Below are 16,817 nucleotides of genomic sequence, written 5' to 3'. Positions count from 1 at the left end.
TCAATCTCCACGTGTCTGTCTCTGCCCCTGCCCTCTGCTTGCTTGCCAGTCATTGCTTATTCCTGGGAAAAGCGCGAGTAGATTCGGACGCCGGGGCAGTGCCATAGGCATAGGAACGGTGGAAGAGGTTGTCGTCCGCGGGGCCGCCGGCTCTGGAGGCTGCGTGCACGTGCTGTTCTCTGCTCGCTCTCAGGACGGAGGCCATATTGGGGACGTTGCCCCCTCTTTCCCCTGGGCCGGGCTCGGGGCTGTGCAGGGTGGAATGCCGGCAGCTCTGAGGGCACTCGGCACCCGCCTTGGGGCCTGGTACCTGTGACAGAGCCAGTGCCCCCCCCCCTCCCCCACTGGGGGCTTCTGGCCCTGCCCTGGCCCTTGGGACCCTGGCCGAGGCCCTGCCAGGATCTGGTACCCAAAGACCCTATGCCCAGCTGCACGTCCCCCAATATCGCCAGTTCTGCATGGAACGCCACCCCTCTCCTCTGTCCTGATTCCCACCCCCCACCCCCCCACCATGAACCGGCCTGGGGGTTCCTGTCCCTCCATGCCTCCCTGGGGCCCACCTTCCTGCCTCCCCAGAGAAGCTGGGGCCTGCTTCTGGCGCCTGGGGCCTCCCACCCTAGTGTGTTGAGGAACAACTGCTGGGCCAGAGTCTCCCCTAGCCAGTTTGGAGGTTCCAAGGTGGGGCGGGGGCTTGCGTTGCGATGTCCACTCTCTCCCCGTGGCCCTGAGCCCAGGTTCCATGACAACGTGGGGACAGGGGGCTGGGAGCCATTCTGAGGTCTTGGCCTCTTCCTATCCTGGCCCAGAGTGGCTGCCCAGCCCCCTCCGGCTCCTGCCCTTCTCCTGGACTAAGATTCCAGGCCCCACACTGCTGTGTGATCTCAGGGACCCTGGCCCTCACCAAGCCTGTTTCCCTGTCTGTGAACTTGGAGGGCTGTCTCTGGAGATGGACATTTCTCTCGTCCTTTCTTGCTCCATTGCCTCTGCTTCAGGACCCGGGGCAGCAGGGACCCAGGTGGCATGTGGGGGGCAGTGGGTCTCCCAGGGCAGGTGGGCACTGAGTTGGGGCCTTTCTCTGCAGTCACTGATTGTCCCTGGAAAGAGCCCCACGAGGAAGAAGTCGGGCCCGTTTGGCTCACGCCGCAGCAGTGCCATCGGGATCGAGAATATCCAGGAGGTGCAGGAGAAAAGGTGGGTGGGCGGCTCCCCTGTCTCCTGCGGCCCCTTCCCTGGCCCCCGTGCAGTGGCAGAGTTAAGTGAGTGGGAGGGAGTGCCCGCTCCTCTGCCCCAGTCTCTCTGCGGGGACAGCCACACGGTCAAGCACCTGCCGTGTGCCAGGCACCAGGGCCAGCTCATCACCTACCGTGAGACGCCTTCATCTGTCTGCGGTTCTGCTGGCTCCCCGGGGGTCACACCTTGCATGGCAAGATGCTGTAGGTGAGAGGGTGCAGGGGCCTGCCCAGGTCACCCAGCCAGGGAGAGGTGGAGCTGGCATGGGCGGCCTGGCCCGTGGGGGTCTCGGGTGCGTCTGTGTGGGCAGGCTGCAGGCAGCTCGCCTCAGTAGCAGCGGGATGGCCCCTGGGAAGCAGAGGATAGTTCCCGAAAGCGATTCCTGTCTCTACCACGTGGGGCTGGGTGGCCCTGGAAAAGTCACTGTACCTCTCTGAGCCTCACCGTCCCAATCTGGAAAATGAGACTAAGAACACAACCAACAGCACAGGGCGGCTGTAGAGGTGGGGTGCGGGGCACGCGATGCAGGGCAGGGACGCTGGGTCCTCAGGAGTGGAGGTGGTACTGTCCTCATGGCCACGGGAACCCAGAATCCTATGAAGCCCGGGTTCAGATCTCAGCTTTGCCATGGACCGAGCTGTGCATCCCGGGGCAGATTCCTTCCCATCTCTGGACTGCAGTCTCCTTACGCATGACAGGGATAAGGAGGGGAGGACTGGAGGAGTGTCCTGTCTTCCGTAGGCGCTCCAGCACGCCTGCTCCTTTCCTCGGCCAGGCCAGCCAGGTTGCTGCAGGGATGGCTCTGGGGTTGGCCCCTGAGAATATAGGGTATGGGGACGAGGCAGGAGGCGCCCGTGACCTCACCACCTGGGCCTCGTTCTACCCTTGATGCCAGGCCCCGTGCTGAATCCCCCCACCGCCCCCGTGTGCCCCGCAGGGAGAGTCCCCCCGCCGGCCAGAAGACCCCAGACAGCGGGCACGCCTCACAGGAGCCCAAGTCGGAGAACTCATCCACTCAGAGCTCCCCAGAGATGCCCACGACCAAAAACAGGTTGGGGTTCGGGGCACGCCAAGCCAGGGGGCTTGGACTCACCCTTTCCAGTCCCTGCGTGAGCCTGGGACTGCCCGGGAGCTTTGGCCCTGCCACACCAGGGCGTCAGGGAGGCCCCAGCACCCTCACAGGTCCTCCTTTGACACACACCCACGGAGAGCTTCATTCATGCCAGGCCCCAGGCCAAGGTCCAAATCCAACAGTGAGCTGGGCGTACACGTCCCCTGCCCCGTGGAGCTGACAGTCCAGAGTAGCATGACCTGATGAGCTATTTCTAGATGGTGATGCAAGAGGACAAAAGAGCAGGGGATGCAATGAGGACTTACTGGGTGGGCGGGGGGGTGGGGGTGGTTAGTTGGTGCTCAAGAAAGACATCTAGAAATGGGGGAGGCTTAAGTTGAGAGATAGGTGAGGAGCCAGCCCTGCTAAGACTGGCATGGCAGAGGGAAGAGGGCTCCAGGCGAAAAACACAGCAAGTGCAAAGGCCCTGAGTCATGCTTGAAGGATAGGAAGAAGAGTGGTGCGGTTGGAGCTGAGTGAGTGAGGGGCTAGGCCCAGGCAGACGTTGTGCTGGGTGTTGCTGAGGATAAGGTCAGGGAGGTGGGCAGGGGCTAGATCCCAGCTTTGGAAGCGATATGAGAACTTTGCATTTTACCCTAAGTGGGGCCAGGGAGGAGCCTTTGGGATTTTAGTTAAGAGGAGTGATGCTTTCAAACCTGACCGTGGTTGCCACATGAAGAGGTGGCGTGGGGAAGAATGGAAGTAGGGGGAGGCCACCCCTCCCTTCAGCGCTGCAGCTCAGCCCCCTCTGTGCTGGCTCTGGGAGTGTCTAGACTCCCAGACTGTGCTCTCCTGAAGGGGCAGGAATGGACGACAGGGACAGGGAGAGACAGGGCTTACAGACCCAGAGTGGGGAGGTCCATTCCCACCTTGAGAGGAGGAAATCAGGGAGGAGGAGACCGTCGGCTGAGTTTTGAAAGATGAATCTGCTTTTTGGGATTTGAGGGAAGGAATGAGACTGCAGGAGACACAAAGTCCTGAGCATGGAACAAAACCAAGAGGCTTGAGAGTAGACTGTGCAGTTGGAAGGCCTGGGTCCTAAACCCTGTTCTCCTACCTATGGCTGGGTGACCTTGGGCTATGTGCCTACCCTCTCTGAGCCTCGCTGTTTCCTCATCTGTGAGATGGGTCTATTAATGGTAACAATGAGATAGCTCCAGTAAAAGCACTTGAAACAGTGCCTGGCACAGAGCAAACATACGCTGGACCATAGATTTTCTGTTAATAGTTATTATTATTACTGAATACCTCGCCAAGGAAATTAGACTTTATCTGGGGCGATGGGGAGCCACAGGAGGGTTTTGCTCAGTGGAGGGGTGCGCTCAGATCCATGAATTAGGAAGGACAGTGGTGGGGGGAGGCTCCGAGGCCTGGGCAGCTGTGGTGGGGGCCACAGAGGTGCCGGGGTGGCTGCAGGCCGGGCCTCCCGGGGCAGGGAAGCGGGGTGGGGTGCCCGGAGCAGACGCAGGCTAACGGGGTGCTGCCTGTGGCAGAGCGGAGACGGCAGCCCAGAGAGCGGAAGTGCTGAAGGACTTCTCCCGCTCCTCGTCCAGCGCCAGCAGCTTCGCCAGCGTGGTGGAGGAGACCGAGGGCGTGGACGCGGACGACACAGGCCTGGTGAGAGGCCCAGGGAGCCGTGGTGCTCTCCAGCGGCCCGGAGGGTGGCCCTTTGGTCCCTGTAGATACTCCGGGCAGAAGCATGAGCCTGGGTGTGGCTGAGATTGAGATGGGGGAACCCAGCCCAAAGGAGTCATGCAGACTCACCGTCCCTTACTCTGAAGCCTTCCATGGCTCCCCAGTGTCGCCCCCAGAGAGCCCCATCTCTGAGGCCTCCAATGAAGAGCCGGTCCCTCCCCAGCCTCATCTCTTACCACTTTAGCCATTCTGTGCTCCTTTGCAGTTCCCCCAACATATGAGGCTTACCCCACCTCTGGGCCTTGGCGCTGCCATCTCCTGGGTCTGGAACACTCTCCCTGCCTCCTCTTTCCCCCCTTTGTCTGACTGACTCCTACTCATCCTTCTCGACTCAGCCTCACATCACCTCCTCCTGAAAGCCTTCCCTGATTTTCTAGTCCTAGGGTAGGTTGGGAACCCCCCTCTTCATGCTCTCATAGACCCCCGGGGCTTTGCCCTGAGCACTCTTGTGTCATTCTTCATTCAGCAAAGCTTTAGTGGCCCCCTCTCCTTTGCCAGGCCCAGTTCCAAGTGCTGCAGATGCAGCAGGGAACAGTGCAGACCAAGGCCCCACCCGATGGGGCTCAGAGTCTAGGATTTTAATAGTCTCTTCACAGCCTGTCTTGCCTCCGAGACTTCACTGTCTGAGGGCAGGGAGCCTGCCTGCTTTCCCTCACCAGCTTGGCCCAGGATAAGCATCGGTGAATGTTTGCTGAATGAATGAATGGGAGTGTGTGGTGAATGCCTCCCACTCCGTCCTCCTCTGCTCTCCCTGGGGCAGACATTGCTGGGCCCCCTTCCTCTTTGCAGGGGCGCGAGGGTGAGGGGTTGTGGGTTGCCGCAAGTGGAGGAAGCTGGGAGACGGGAGCGGAACCCAGCCAGTGCCATGGATGAGGGCTGACCTCCCTCTCTCTCTCTTCCCCCATCCGCAGGAGAGCGTCTCGTGCTCAGGGACGCCTCACAAACGGGACTCCTTCATCTACAGCACGTGGCTGGAGGATAGTGTCAGCACCACGAGTGGGGGCAGCTCCCCAGGTACCAGGCCCCAGGCAGCTTCCCCTGCCAAGCCCCTCTGGTGGCCGGAGGGGGCAGGGAGAGGCCCAGAGGGCCGAGACCATCCACACGCCCCGGGTGGTGGGTGTGTGATGGGCCTGCCCCTGACAGAGGGGACAGTGGGCGGGTCATTATCCAGCCTAAGACGGTTGAGGGCTGATGGCTTCTGGAAGGGTCTTGGAGGATGATGGAGGAGGGGTAAAGAAGGGAGGTAAGAGTGGGGTTCCCTGACGGAGGGACTCGGCGGGGCCGTGGAGCACTGGTGCCTACCGCCCATCCATGCGTCCATCTCCCTGGTGCCTCCCCGCGGCCAGTGAGGTGGCTCCCTCCTGCCCCCCTCCCCAGGCCCCTCGCGGTCACCCCATCCCGACGCCGGCAAGCCGGGGGACCCTGCATGTCCGGAGATCAAGATCCAGCTGGAAGCATCTGAGCAGCACACACCCCAGCTGGTACGTGCCGCCGCCAGGGGGCTGGCCAGGGCCGATGCGGCCAGCCTAGAAGCTGCCTGGTGGGAACGCTCCCCCAGGAGGGGGGTCAGCTCTCGGGGAAAGGGGACAGGTGTCCAAGGGGACCGGGGGTGGGCGCCAGACCAAGAGGTCCCCGAGGCCAGGAGGGCCTGGGTTCGTCTGGCCTGGGCACAACCGTGTCTTCTGCTTGTCTGTGTCTCCTCCCGTGTCTTCATTTGTCCTGTCACCTGCCCCGGCGCTCTGTCTGTGCAGGGCTGTTAGCCAGGCTCCCGCTCTGAAGGTGAAACTGAGCAGGTCAGACCCAGTCCTCGGCTCTTGTTTGGTGGGGAGAGGGCAGGAGAGGGCGGGGGTGGGCGGGAAGGGGGGATGACACCTCCCTGGTCCTCTGCCAGCTCCCGGGGCTGAGAGCTCCATGTACCTGGATTTGAATCCTCTGCCACTAAGATGCTGGGTAGGACTTGGGGAGGTCCCTGGCCCCTCTCTGTGACTCCATTTCCTTATCTGTGCAGTGGGACCAATACATGCTGCCTCACCCCCCACCCACGAATTGCTGGGAGGATTTGGTGGGAGCCTGCAGAGGACTTGGGAATTGCTGGGAGGGAGGGGCTGGGGGATTCCCAGTGGGACCGAAAGACCCAGAGAGAGCCTGGGACTCCAGGGGCGGGCCCCTCCAACTTCTGTGTCCCTGCTTCATGGTGTGTTCATCTCCCTTTACCCTGCAGATGAGGCTGCAGAAGCACAAGGTGAAGATGCTGTGTCAAGTCCAGGTGGATAGGACCTCTGCCCCCAAGGCCAGCACCAGCCTATGGGTTGTTGCCCCCTGCCCCCACCTTGGCCACCCGTCTGGGCTGTCTCTGCGGGGCGGAGCCATCCAGACCTGGGAGGGGGAAGCTGCTGGCATCATCCCCACCCCTGAAGCTGGGGCAGGCCGTGGTCAGTTGAAGCAGAACGCCAGGCCTGGCTTGCTCCCACTCCGGGCCTTTCATCACACCTGGGTGCCCCTCTGGACTCACGGGGAGCAAGATGGGAGGGGCGGATTGAGATATCTCAGTGCATACAGAGCCTACCATGGAGGCAGTGGGATGTGAAATATGGTGGAATGAGCACTGGGCTGGGAGTCCTGAGTCCTGGCTTCCAATCTGGGTTCTGCTGTGTGACTTTGGGCAAGTCACTGTCCCTCTCTGGGTACCTCTGTTGCAAATGGACAAGGTTATTGCAGAGGTCATTGAAGACTGTGATTCCATGCATCTGCCCCAGAATGGGGGGTTTTCCTCCTAGAGGCCCCCCATCGCCCTACCTTGCTTCTTGGGTTCCCTGGGACCCCAGGTGGGCTGAGGGACTGGGAGCTGGCTATGCCTGTTGCCCCTCCTGGACCCTCAAGCTCTCCCACAGATCTGCCGATGCCCTGTCCACTGCCTCCACCTGACAGACAAGTGACCCCCTTAGGGCAAGGGGGACCTACCTGGCTTCTCAGCCAGCACCCAGCTTAACCCCTGCCATCCCATGCTCTGGGCACTCCAGGTCGAGGGGTCTCAGCTGGCCTAGAGTTATGGGCCTCGCCTTTGCGCCCCCCGCCAACTCCCACGGAGGGGCAGCGAGGCACAGCTGCTGTGAGTCCACACCCTTGTGTGTGTCTGTCCACACTTTTTAGGCACCACGCCAAAGGCCAGCCTTCCGGCCCCAACACCCGTTTTGGAAGCCCCCGTGGCTGTGTGTACGTCGGTAACAGTTGTACAAAATAAATTCTATTTATCGCTATTGTACCCCGTGTTGGGCCTGGCTTTGTGTGAACTCTGCCCGGACTGACTCCAGACGGATCCCAGTGGTACCGAGGGACCAGCCCGTCCGTCCCCCTCACCCCACCCTTCAGAGCCGCTGCTAGGCTCCAGGGGTATCTCCACGGCCAAACCACGGGTTCGGTGACCACCAGGGTGCTTCCTCCCCATCGTGCTGCCCTTCGCTCCACCCTGTTCCCCGTCTGCAGGGGGGGAAAAGGCTCTGCAGTCAGGCAGACCTCGGTTGGGGTCCTGGCGCCATCTCTTACTAGCTGGGTGGCCTTGAGAAACTTGAGCCACAGTTTCCACTTCTGTGAAATAGGACAATAGTATCTCTCCCAAGGGCTTGTGATGGGGGTTCCTCGAGCTGGTGTATATCCAACACCTGGCACAGTGTCTGGCACCCAGTGGGTGCTCCAGGATCAGCTTCCTGCTCTCCTGTTGCTCAATGAAGCCCAAGAATTTCCTCGATGTGGCCACCAGGGGGCGCCAAGGGATCGCTTCCCGGGACCGGCGGGGGCCAGGGAAGGGCTCCCGGTGCTGGGCAGTTACAATAAAGGGTACTGAGTGACCCCGGGTGCACAAACCAGGGGCCTAGCCTGGGTGAGGGACACATGGAGAGGACTCAGCAGCAGTGGTGGCCGAGCATCCTGGAAAGGCCTAGGAAAGTGTCGCTGGGGCAGGGAACTGCAGGGGCAAATGTGTGGAGGGGAGTGCCTGGAATTGGGAAGGTACAATTCTTTCTGTCTGTCTTCTTTTTTTTTAAGATTGTATTTATTTACTTAGTGTTCATGAGAAGGGGTGGAGGGGCAGAGGACGAGGAGAGAGAGAATCTTAAGCAGACTCTGCACTGAGCACGGAGCCCGACATGGGGCTCCATCTCACAACCCTGAGATCATGACCCGAGCTGAAATCAAGAGGTGGGCGTTCAACCAACTGGGCCACCCAGGCGCCCTGCAAACAGTTCTGAGTGATGGGAAGGTGATGGGGTAGAGATGAGGCCAGAGGCCATGTGGCCTTGAATACCGGACCAAGGGGTCAGGGGTCTATGCTCAGGGCAGCGGGGAGCCATGGAGGATTTGAAACTCGGATTACCACAGAGAGAAGCTGGGGCTGCTGGTGGAGACCAGCTGGGCAGTGTCAGGGAGGGAAGGGAGGGTCGAGGAGGCAGTCGTTGGGGACAGTGAGCAGGCCTGGAAGGACTGGGGGGCATGAGCATCATGAGCATCATGAGCATGATGGGATGTGGGTCTGAGGCAGGGGAGTCCAGCCCGGGTACTGGGTGAGGGGGTCCCCTCTGAGGTAGGAGTGCAGGAGGAAGAGTAGCTTGGGGTGGACACATGGCTTGGCCTTCCCGACAGCTTGGTGGCCTCCTCACTGCCTACCACAACCCCCACGCCCTCCGCAGGACAGTGGTGAGCGCACCCCCCAGGGGCTGCCATGCTTTTCCTGACAGTGGCTCTAGGATGTCTGGGGCCACCCAGGGGCTGTGACTCACACCCAGTCCCTAACCCCACCCGCCCGGTTTGGCTCTGGGTTTCCCTGGGCTCCATGGGTCCCCTACCAACCCCACCCCCTCCCGTGCACAGCCTCACCCCAGTCCTCTAGCCCAAACGCCCCCTCCCATCTCCTGTCCTCCCCTCAGTCTCTTGCCCTGTCTCCTCCCATCCCACCACCGAAGGGCCAGCAGCCACAGTTCAGCACCAAGGTCAAGAGCTTAGCTCTGAGTGCCTTTACCTCCTCTCTCTGTGACTTGGGACACATGATTTTGGCTCTCTGGGCCTCCGTTTCCTCATCCACACAGTGGGAGGGCTAATAGTTCTGACTTGGGTACCCTGCCATGAGGATTCAGGGGTGCGGCTCTAGCACGTGGTGTGCTCTAAAAACTGTGCGTGTTGGGTGGCGGGGGCAGTGATTAGTCATTAACGGGGACCATATCCATAAGCCACATCAGAGGATGTGGGGTCGGCTTTCGGTGTGGAAGATGGAGTAGCCGGTGCTGGCCCGACACAGATGTTCAGACCTTGGGAACGTGTGATCGCCGGTTGCTCCCCTGAGCCTCAGCTCCCGGGCTTTGCTGGGACTGACGATCCTTTTATAAAGGGGTTTGGGCACCCTCACCTGTGCGCTTCCCCATGCACTGCGCGTGCGTTCCGCTCCACAGCTGAGCCCGGCAGACACGGACCCTGCCTTTGCCCTCTGCCTGCCCAGCCCGGGCCAGCACCCCTCTGTGGCCAGGGTCGGCGTCTGGGCTCTTTCAGGCTGGGCCCCAGGCCATCCCCACCTCCCCAGGCTCCAAGGTGGGGCCAGGGGAAGCCGAGGACGAATCTGGCCTCCAGGATCAAAGTGTCCAACGCTGTTTCTCTTGTGTCCGCGCCAGCTCCGTACTCACTCTGGGTTCTGAGGTGGGGAGGGCAGGCCAGGACACTGACCCGAGGCTGGAATTAGGGCTTGGGTGGGGGGCACCGGGCTCCGGGAAGCGGTGGACGCTACGTAGAAATAACTCTGGTGGTGGAAATGGCAGCCAGAGGTTTCTCCAGACGCAGGAGGCAAGAGGCCTCCTGTGGAGGGACTTGGGTGCCTAGCTGACCCAACCCCCATCTCCCCTGCCTTAGAGCTGGTACCTGTCCCTCCAGGTCTCAGGTTCATTACCTATAAAAGGAGGACAAAGCCTTACCTATTGCTGTGAAGAGGCTGTCACGGCTTCTAAGGTGCCTGGCATAAGACCCATGCCCACAAGAGGGGTCCTCCCCTGTCCCGTAGCAGCTGGGGTGTCCGTGGACATCCATGGCTAACCCTGAGGTGACTTTGCCAAAGAGACAGCCGCAGGCCCAGGCCCACCCAGTGCCAGGGGACTGGGACCTGGATGTTTTCTACTGCTTAGGCCACAGGGGGTACTTAGCCAGGGACCCTGGAATGTAGAGGTCCCTCCCTCCCTCCCTCCCTGTACCCGCCCTGCCAAGGGGACAGCCAGGGACGGGGCCTCCTGAAATAACCAGATCTGGTTAGTGAGGCTAATTTTAAAAGCCACTCTGGCTGCCCCATGGGCCCTTCTGGGAAGCCTTGAATGTCCCTGTGTTGCCCCTAGGAAGCAGGGTGAGGGGAGAGCAGCAGGGGCTGGGGATGGACTCCCACCCCTGACTGTTAGGGCGGGAGACCCCGAGCTGCCTCTCAGAGCCTGCCCGCCCATCCAGGACCCAGAGTCCCAAGTCCAATGTTGGGGCTCAGGGGCCCAGCCTCTACCCCAATCCACTCAGGGAAAGCCCTGGTGGGCTCTCAGGACCCTCCAGCCTCTGAGCTGGTCTCCATGAAGCAGTGCTGGGCAGGGGGCCTTCAGCTCTCTGGCTCTGTCTCAGCTCTCTCCCACTGTCTCCATTGTTCACTCTCTATGTCCCTTTATCTCTGGATCTCTGCCTCTCTCTGTCTCTGACACTCGAGGTCCCTCTTTGCAGGGGTGGCTCTGTCCCCCTCTCTCTGGAGCCATCACGAAGGAGGTCAGACAGCATTCCTGACAGGCCATGGGCTGGAGCGTGCATACCAGGTGGGAGTGGGTGTCCACCCGGGAACTTGGGGCCTGTTGGGGAGGACAGCCGTCCTGGAGGCGGACAGGAGCTATAATGGGGCAGGCAGGGGCCGTGTCCAGGCACGACGTGGGCCATCTGGACAGGCCAGGTGCCAGCAGAAGGAATGAGCTCCAGGGGTAGGGTTCCCAGATTTAGCAAGTAGAAACACAGAGCCCAGTTAAACTTGAATTTCAGATAAACAAGAAATAATTTTTAGTTTAAGTATACCTCATGCAATATTTGGGACATACTTATACTAAAAAATCATTCCTTGTTTATTTGAAATTCAAGTTTAACTGGGCATCCTATATTTTATCTGGCAGCCCTAGCCTTGGGAGGCTCCAGGAGTGAGTCCAGAGGTTTCTCAGGAATGGCAGGTTTTATAGCCCGTGGGAGCCCCAGCCTGGGGGGGATAGCGCAACCATGCCCTGTCTCATGGTGGGGGCACACCTCCTGCGCACGGGGAGATTGCAATTTTCTGGGGGTGGGGACCATCCTGGGGAGCCTGGGGGCGGGGGCCTGTGACCCTGACACCAGGCACCACATATTGAGCCACAGGCATCAGAAGGGAGGGTCTGTGGACACTCCCCGCTGAGCCGCAGGGCCTAACCCAGGCACGTAGTAGGGGCTTCCTAAATATTTGCTGAATGAATGAAGAATCCTCCCAACCCCCATGGGGAATGGGGATGCTTGGCCAGCAGGGGGCTCCAGCCGCCTAGCTCGCAAGCTCCTTGGAGCTAACTGGTGTGTGCAGTGCCCCCATCCTGGGGGCTCCCCAAAGTAAGCACAGAAAGGGGGTGAAGGGCAAAGGGGATGGAGAGAGGAGGCTGGTTTTCCCCTATGGCACCCCCGTCCCAGACTCCACTCTCAACTCGGGGTTCAGCCTAGGCAAGAGTGTGGTGGGGGATGGAGACTAGGGCAGGGTGACCTCTGGCTTCTGGCATTGGGGGGTTGCTTGGGACTAAGGTGGAGGGGCAGGCCACAGAGGTGTTCTCAGGGCTCCTTAGTGGGGGCACGCGGACAGCCAGGGGGAATTCCTGGGACCCAGGTAGTTGGGGGACCCTTGTTTCTGGAGAGCTGAAATGGGCCTTTTCCTGTGGGTTATTAATCTCAGGGGACTCCCTGGAGGGGATGACTATGCTCTCCCACACCTCCCCAAGAACAGAGTCCCTTAAATAGCCTTTTCATTCATTCATTCATTCATTCATTCATTCATTCATTCATTCACTTGCTGACTCACCCACGGTCACCATTTGCTGAGATGACCTCGCTTGGGATCTTGTGCTAAAGGACCTCAGCAGCTTGTCTGGGCTCAACAGGAGCAGACCTGTTCCATTGCTCACACTGCCCCTGGCTGCCTGTGCGATCCTGGGCAAGAGGCTGAGGACCTGGGCTTTGCCATCCCTGCAGTGGGGATGAGGCCCCCAGCTCCCCGCTGCGGTAGCTCAAGACGGAAGGTGGTGCTTGCCCACAGCGGGTGCTGCAGGATGCGGGGCGCCATCCTGATCAGCGTTATTATCAGTGTCCTCCTTGTGAGATCCCTGCGTACCGGGCAGGGAGCCACCACTGGCCCTGAGGCCCTGGCTTCATGGCCAGTGTCACACCGAGATGTCATCATCGCAGCCCCCATTCCTCCTTCTCAGCGAATGTCATCTCTTTCAAGGTGCCTCTGGCCTCCAGATGCAGCAATGAATCCTTTGGGGAAAAGCAAGAGGTGGGGATGGAGCTTGGAGCGGCCATCGGAAGGAAGGCAGGGCTTGGGCCCAGCCCCCCCTAACCTGCAGTGTGAGCTGGAGCTTGTCTCTTCCTGCCCTGGGTCTCAGTTTCCCCAATTGTAATGGCGAGGGGGTGGGGCCGGACATCCTCCATGCCCTGGAAGAGGCCTTTCTGTGTGTCATCCTGTTAGTAACAGTTTAGCTCCCAGCCTGTAATCACATCTGCCCTGGGAAGAACTAACACAGTGTTTCTTTAAATTGGGCTCTAATTGCGGCTTTTAGTGGAGTCAGATGCTCCCCAACCCCCAGCTGGTCTGAATCAGGGAGGTTGTCCCGACCTGCCCTGCCAGGCCCAGGAATCCCTTGGGATTGTTTTAGCAGTCACGGAGCCGGTGACGGGTCAGGGACCGATGTCTCCCAAGAACCTACTGTATGTCAGGCCCTGACCCAGGCACTTTCCATCTGGAGGACTCTGGGTCATCTCATTACATCTGTGGGAGGCAGGGGCCGCTGAAACCACTTTTCAGAGAGGAAACTGAGGCACGGAGAAGTGTAGTCACTTACCCAAGGCTGCTCAGCTAGGTTGCGGCAGGGGCCGGATTTGAACCCAGATCTGTTTGCTCCCAGGGTGTTGTCTCAGCCTGAAGCTGAGGAGCCACGCACCCCCTCCAGCTCCGTCAAACCCCCCTCCGGGGGGGCTCTGCGGGAGCAGCAAGCATCGCAGCATTTTCTGTCCACATGTGACCACAGCCATTCTGCTCCTTCCCGCTGGTTGCGCCTAGAGAACGGAGTGTTGGTGGACGTGGCCAGAGGCAGCTCCCCTCTCCTTGGGTGGGGCAGGGGCCTGTGGTTTCCCTGTTTGTTCTGGAGATCCCAGCCGCTTCCCTGAGGAGACAGCTAGCGGTTCCCAGGCCACAGCCCCTCGGGTGGAGCCAGACCACGGCTGGCCAGCCCGGGAGCACTGCCCGCCAGCCCCACTGGGCTCTGCCGGGCCCTGGCGCTGGGTGGTCTGGGCAGGGGCCAAGCGAGCTCGATCCGGGCTGCAGGACAGGAGCCGGGACTGGGGCCAGGCTCGAGGCTGCCCTGTCAGGGACTTGGAGGGGTCCTGAAGGCGGGGGATGGCTGGACGAGGGGTAGAGGCAGGTGTGTGGCAAATGTTGCCTTGTGGGGAGCCCAGGAGAGAAGGCCCCAGGCCCCGGTTCCATCTGAGGGCCTCAAGAGAAATATTCACCCCCTCCAGGATTGTCTCTGTTGGGTGGTTTCAACTCAACCATTGAGTTGGTTGAGACAGGAGCCCGATGGAGAAGTCAGGGTGGCAGGCAGAAGACCTAGATCCCAGCTCTGCCCTCCTCTGGACCTCAGTGTCTCCAGCTGTACACTGGGAAGGGGACAGGAATCCATGCTTGACAAGAGCTCCTCTGCGTGGGGAGGTAGTAGTTGGGGGGGTGGGTAGCCCAGGCTGGAAGGATCTCAGTAGTTCCCAAATTCATTTCCAGAAGCTTCTGGCACCACCCCCTCCCTGCCCAACACACACCTTGGACGAAACCCCAAGGTGAACACCCGCTGGAGTGGAAACGGCTTCTGTGGGTTTTAGAGTCTGACAGACCCCAGTTCAAATCCTGGCCGTTGGCTGGCTGTGATCTTGGGCACATCACATTCTGTGCCCTACAGCTTTAAATGCCGTCATGATGCTCCCTCTGTCTCCAGCTGAGCTCCTCCACTGAACTCCAGACTCTTCCTTCCCAAGTACCTGTGGGCATATCCGCCCCCAAGTCTAATGGGCATCTCTAAGCTAAAGTGATCCAAACCGCGTCTGTATTTTCTCTCCAAATCTGTTCCCCCATATCCATAAATGGCACTCCACCCAGGTGCTCAGGCCAAAAATTCAGGGGGCATCCCCGGTTGCGCTATTTCCTCTGCTCCCCACAGCGAGCCCATCAGCAAGCCCCGTTGGCTTTAACTCCCAAACATGTCTGGGATCCAGCTGCTTCCCGCCACCGCCACACTTGGCTGGTCCAAGCCACCACCACCTCCAGCCCCAGCAACAGAAAGGCCTCCAGACTGCCCTCCAGCATCACTCCTGGCGTCCCCGGGCCCTCCTCTGCCCAGCAGCCGGAGCAATCTTTCCAAAGCATGAGCCCGACCACATCTCCTTCTGTGTCTAACCCATTTTACTGTGTGACTTCACCTTGGCGTCTCACCCTCTCTGGGCTGCCTTCCTCCCTGGCCTCCAGCCCTGAGCTTTGTCTGGGGAACAGTGGCAAGAGGCCTGTGCCCCAGGAGATCCCTCAGGCGTGGAGGGCAAAGGGCCCATGAAGCGCCAAAACTGGCCATGAGAGTGGATGTCAAGACAGTAACGTGCTCATGCCCGGGAAGCAGGCAGCAGCTGCTCAGGCCTGGCCCAGGGCTCTGGGAGGCAAAGGGGTGAATGGTCACATCTCACACTCCTCCAGATCCTGCCTCCCGACCCTCCTCCACCCTGCCCCGGCCAACCATCCTCAGGACACAGCCTCTCCGCTGCCATTGTTTCCCAACCAGGTGACCTGAGTGGGCAGGAGGCCAATTCCAGGGCCCTCGGCCAGAGTGTGCAAGCCCGGGCTGACCCCGGAGCCCCTGGAGCCAGCCACCGTGGCCTGGGCAGGTGGAGGCAAGGGAGCTGCGGGAAGCCTCCGAGCACTCCCCACCAGGACAAGGACACAGGCCCCACAGGACAGGATCCCCGACAGTGAGGTCCCACCCCTGCCACCTTTTCAGTTACATTCCTGACCCCTTCTTGCCGCTCCTTACCCTGCCAAAAGGAGCTATCGGGATGATTAAACTCCCCACTCGGCAGCCGCAGTGCTTGGCCTCACGCCCTCCTTCATCCCCTGTTAGTGGTGTGGCTTTGCATAAGTCACCAATTTCTCTCTGCTTCTGTTTCTTCATCTGGAAACTGGGGATAGACACAGTCCCGCCCTTCGGGAATGGGGGGGGAGGATAAGTGGGCTCAGTGCACCGTGAGGCACTAGGAGCAATGCCTGGCACTCTGGGGACACCGTAGAAATATTGGCCAGTGTGCCCGCAGCTCCGCTTCTAATGACCCTCGGCCTCTGTTCCAACGGGAAGGAGGGACAGGTGGCCCTGGTCGATGGCAGGCCCCACCCCGGCCTGCCCTGTCCTTGGCTGGTGGGGCCCGTGTCCACCCCATCCTGAGGCCGGCGCAGATGGCCGAGGAGCCAGAAGAGGGCCTGGAGCCACGCTCGGGGCGGCAGCACAAAGAGGTCCCAGGAAGCCACCCAGAAACTCCAGAAACTCGGGAGCGCAAATTCCCTTCTGAGAACTTAATCCCCCCAGCTCCCCCCACCCCCACCCCCAGATCGGCTGGTGCTAGATCTTGCTGGGAGGTCTTGGGTTAGCCACCAGGGCTAATTATAAACTCCGTTGGCTTGGGGCTCTTACTACCCCATTGAAGGGCTTCTGCGGCTGATGGGGCCTGGGTTGTTTTCCTTGGAGAGATTAGCACCCAGAGGCCAGGGAGGGGACACGGGTTGGGAGTGAGGCGGACCTAGGTGCAACTTGCAGCTGTCCCTTTCAAGCCATGGGCCCTGAGCAAGTCACTGTGCTCTGCCAAGCCTCTCCTTTCTCATCTGCAAAATGGGGATGATATTGCCTACCTCACAGGATGGTTGGGGGACTATATGTGACAAATGTACCCTCAAGGTGGCAACTTCACTGCCATGTCTTGGGTGCTTAGATGGGGGTGTGGTACGTAGTAGGTGTGACGCTCCCTCCTTCCCCCCATCTCAGAGCAGACAATTCGCTGAGGACCTATTCATTCGTGTGCTGGTCCAGCCTCCTTGACAAACAGGAGTGGGACTCTTAGGCCCATATTGGGGGGTTGTTACCCCTCCCCATCTCCAGGGCCCCTATTTCTTCTGCCTGGTCTACTCTAGCAGTTTCCTTGGGCAGCCAAGATGATCTTTCAAAAATGATGCTCACTCCCCAGCTCCCCAAGTGTTCACGGTTCACCTGCAGCTTCTAGGAATGGCATTGAGAGCTTCCTGCCCATCTGTCCCCACGATGTCCTCCGAAGTCCCCTCTGTACCCCCATGTCCTGCCTCAGTGCTCCTTGGCCTGTCAGGCCCCAGCTCACTTGTTGCCTTCTCTGTCTCCGTGCCTGTCCTGCCATGCCCCCCACCAGTTAAGCGCCCCCTCCCTGCCCCCACAGCTTCTAGCTTCCCCGCTGCAGT

The 16,817-nt window shown here is 60.3% G+C and overlaps 1 protein-coding gene across 18 annotated transcripts in view; it reads left to right on the top strand.

The window, feature by feature from the left end:
• The window catches only part of RAP1GAP (RAP1 GTPase activating protein), a 65,129-nt gene extending 57,831 nt beyond the window's left edge, over positions 1-7,298 (top strand). For 7 of the 18 annotated variants that reach the window (XR_014144710.1, XR_014144709.1, XR_014144708.1 and 4 more), the window contains 8 exons: positions 50-127; positions 1,082-1,191; positions 2,126-2,281; positions 3,835-3,958; positions 4,948-5,050; positions 5,383-5,517; positions 5,788-5,829; positions 6,258-7,298. Coding sequence is in view for 7 of the 18 variants with exons in the window: in XM_081817659.1 (XP_081673785.1) it covers positions 50-127; positions 1,082-1,191; positions 2,126-2,281; positions 3,835-3,958; positions 4,948-5,050; positions 5,414-5,517; positions 5,788-5,796 (684 nt within the window). In the remaining 11 variants the exon portion in view is untranslated. The remainder of the gene's footprint in view (positions 1-49; positions 128-1,081; positions 1,192-2,125; positions 2,282-3,834; positions 3,959-4,947; positions 5,051-5,382; positions 5,518-5,787; positions 5,830-6,257) is intronic. The other 11 variants (XM_081817661.1, XM_081817660.1, XM_081817664.1 and 8 more) reach the window with 9 other exon arrangements.
• The last annotated feature ends 9,519 nt before the right edge of the window (positions 7,299-16,817 follow it).

Source organism: Leptonychotes weddellii, chromosome 4 (assembly GCF_054177405.1).
Source record: "Leptonychotes weddellii isolate Sample4059 chromosome 4, ASM5417740v2, whole genome shotgun sequence".
NCBI classification, from domain to species: domain Eukaryota; kingdom Metazoa; phylum Chordata; class Mammalia; order Carnivora; family Phocidae; genus Leptonychotes; species Leptonychotes weddellii.
The sequence above is the reverse complement of the archived record's forward strand: the minus strand, read 5'-3'. Positions and strand labels throughout refer to the sequence as shown.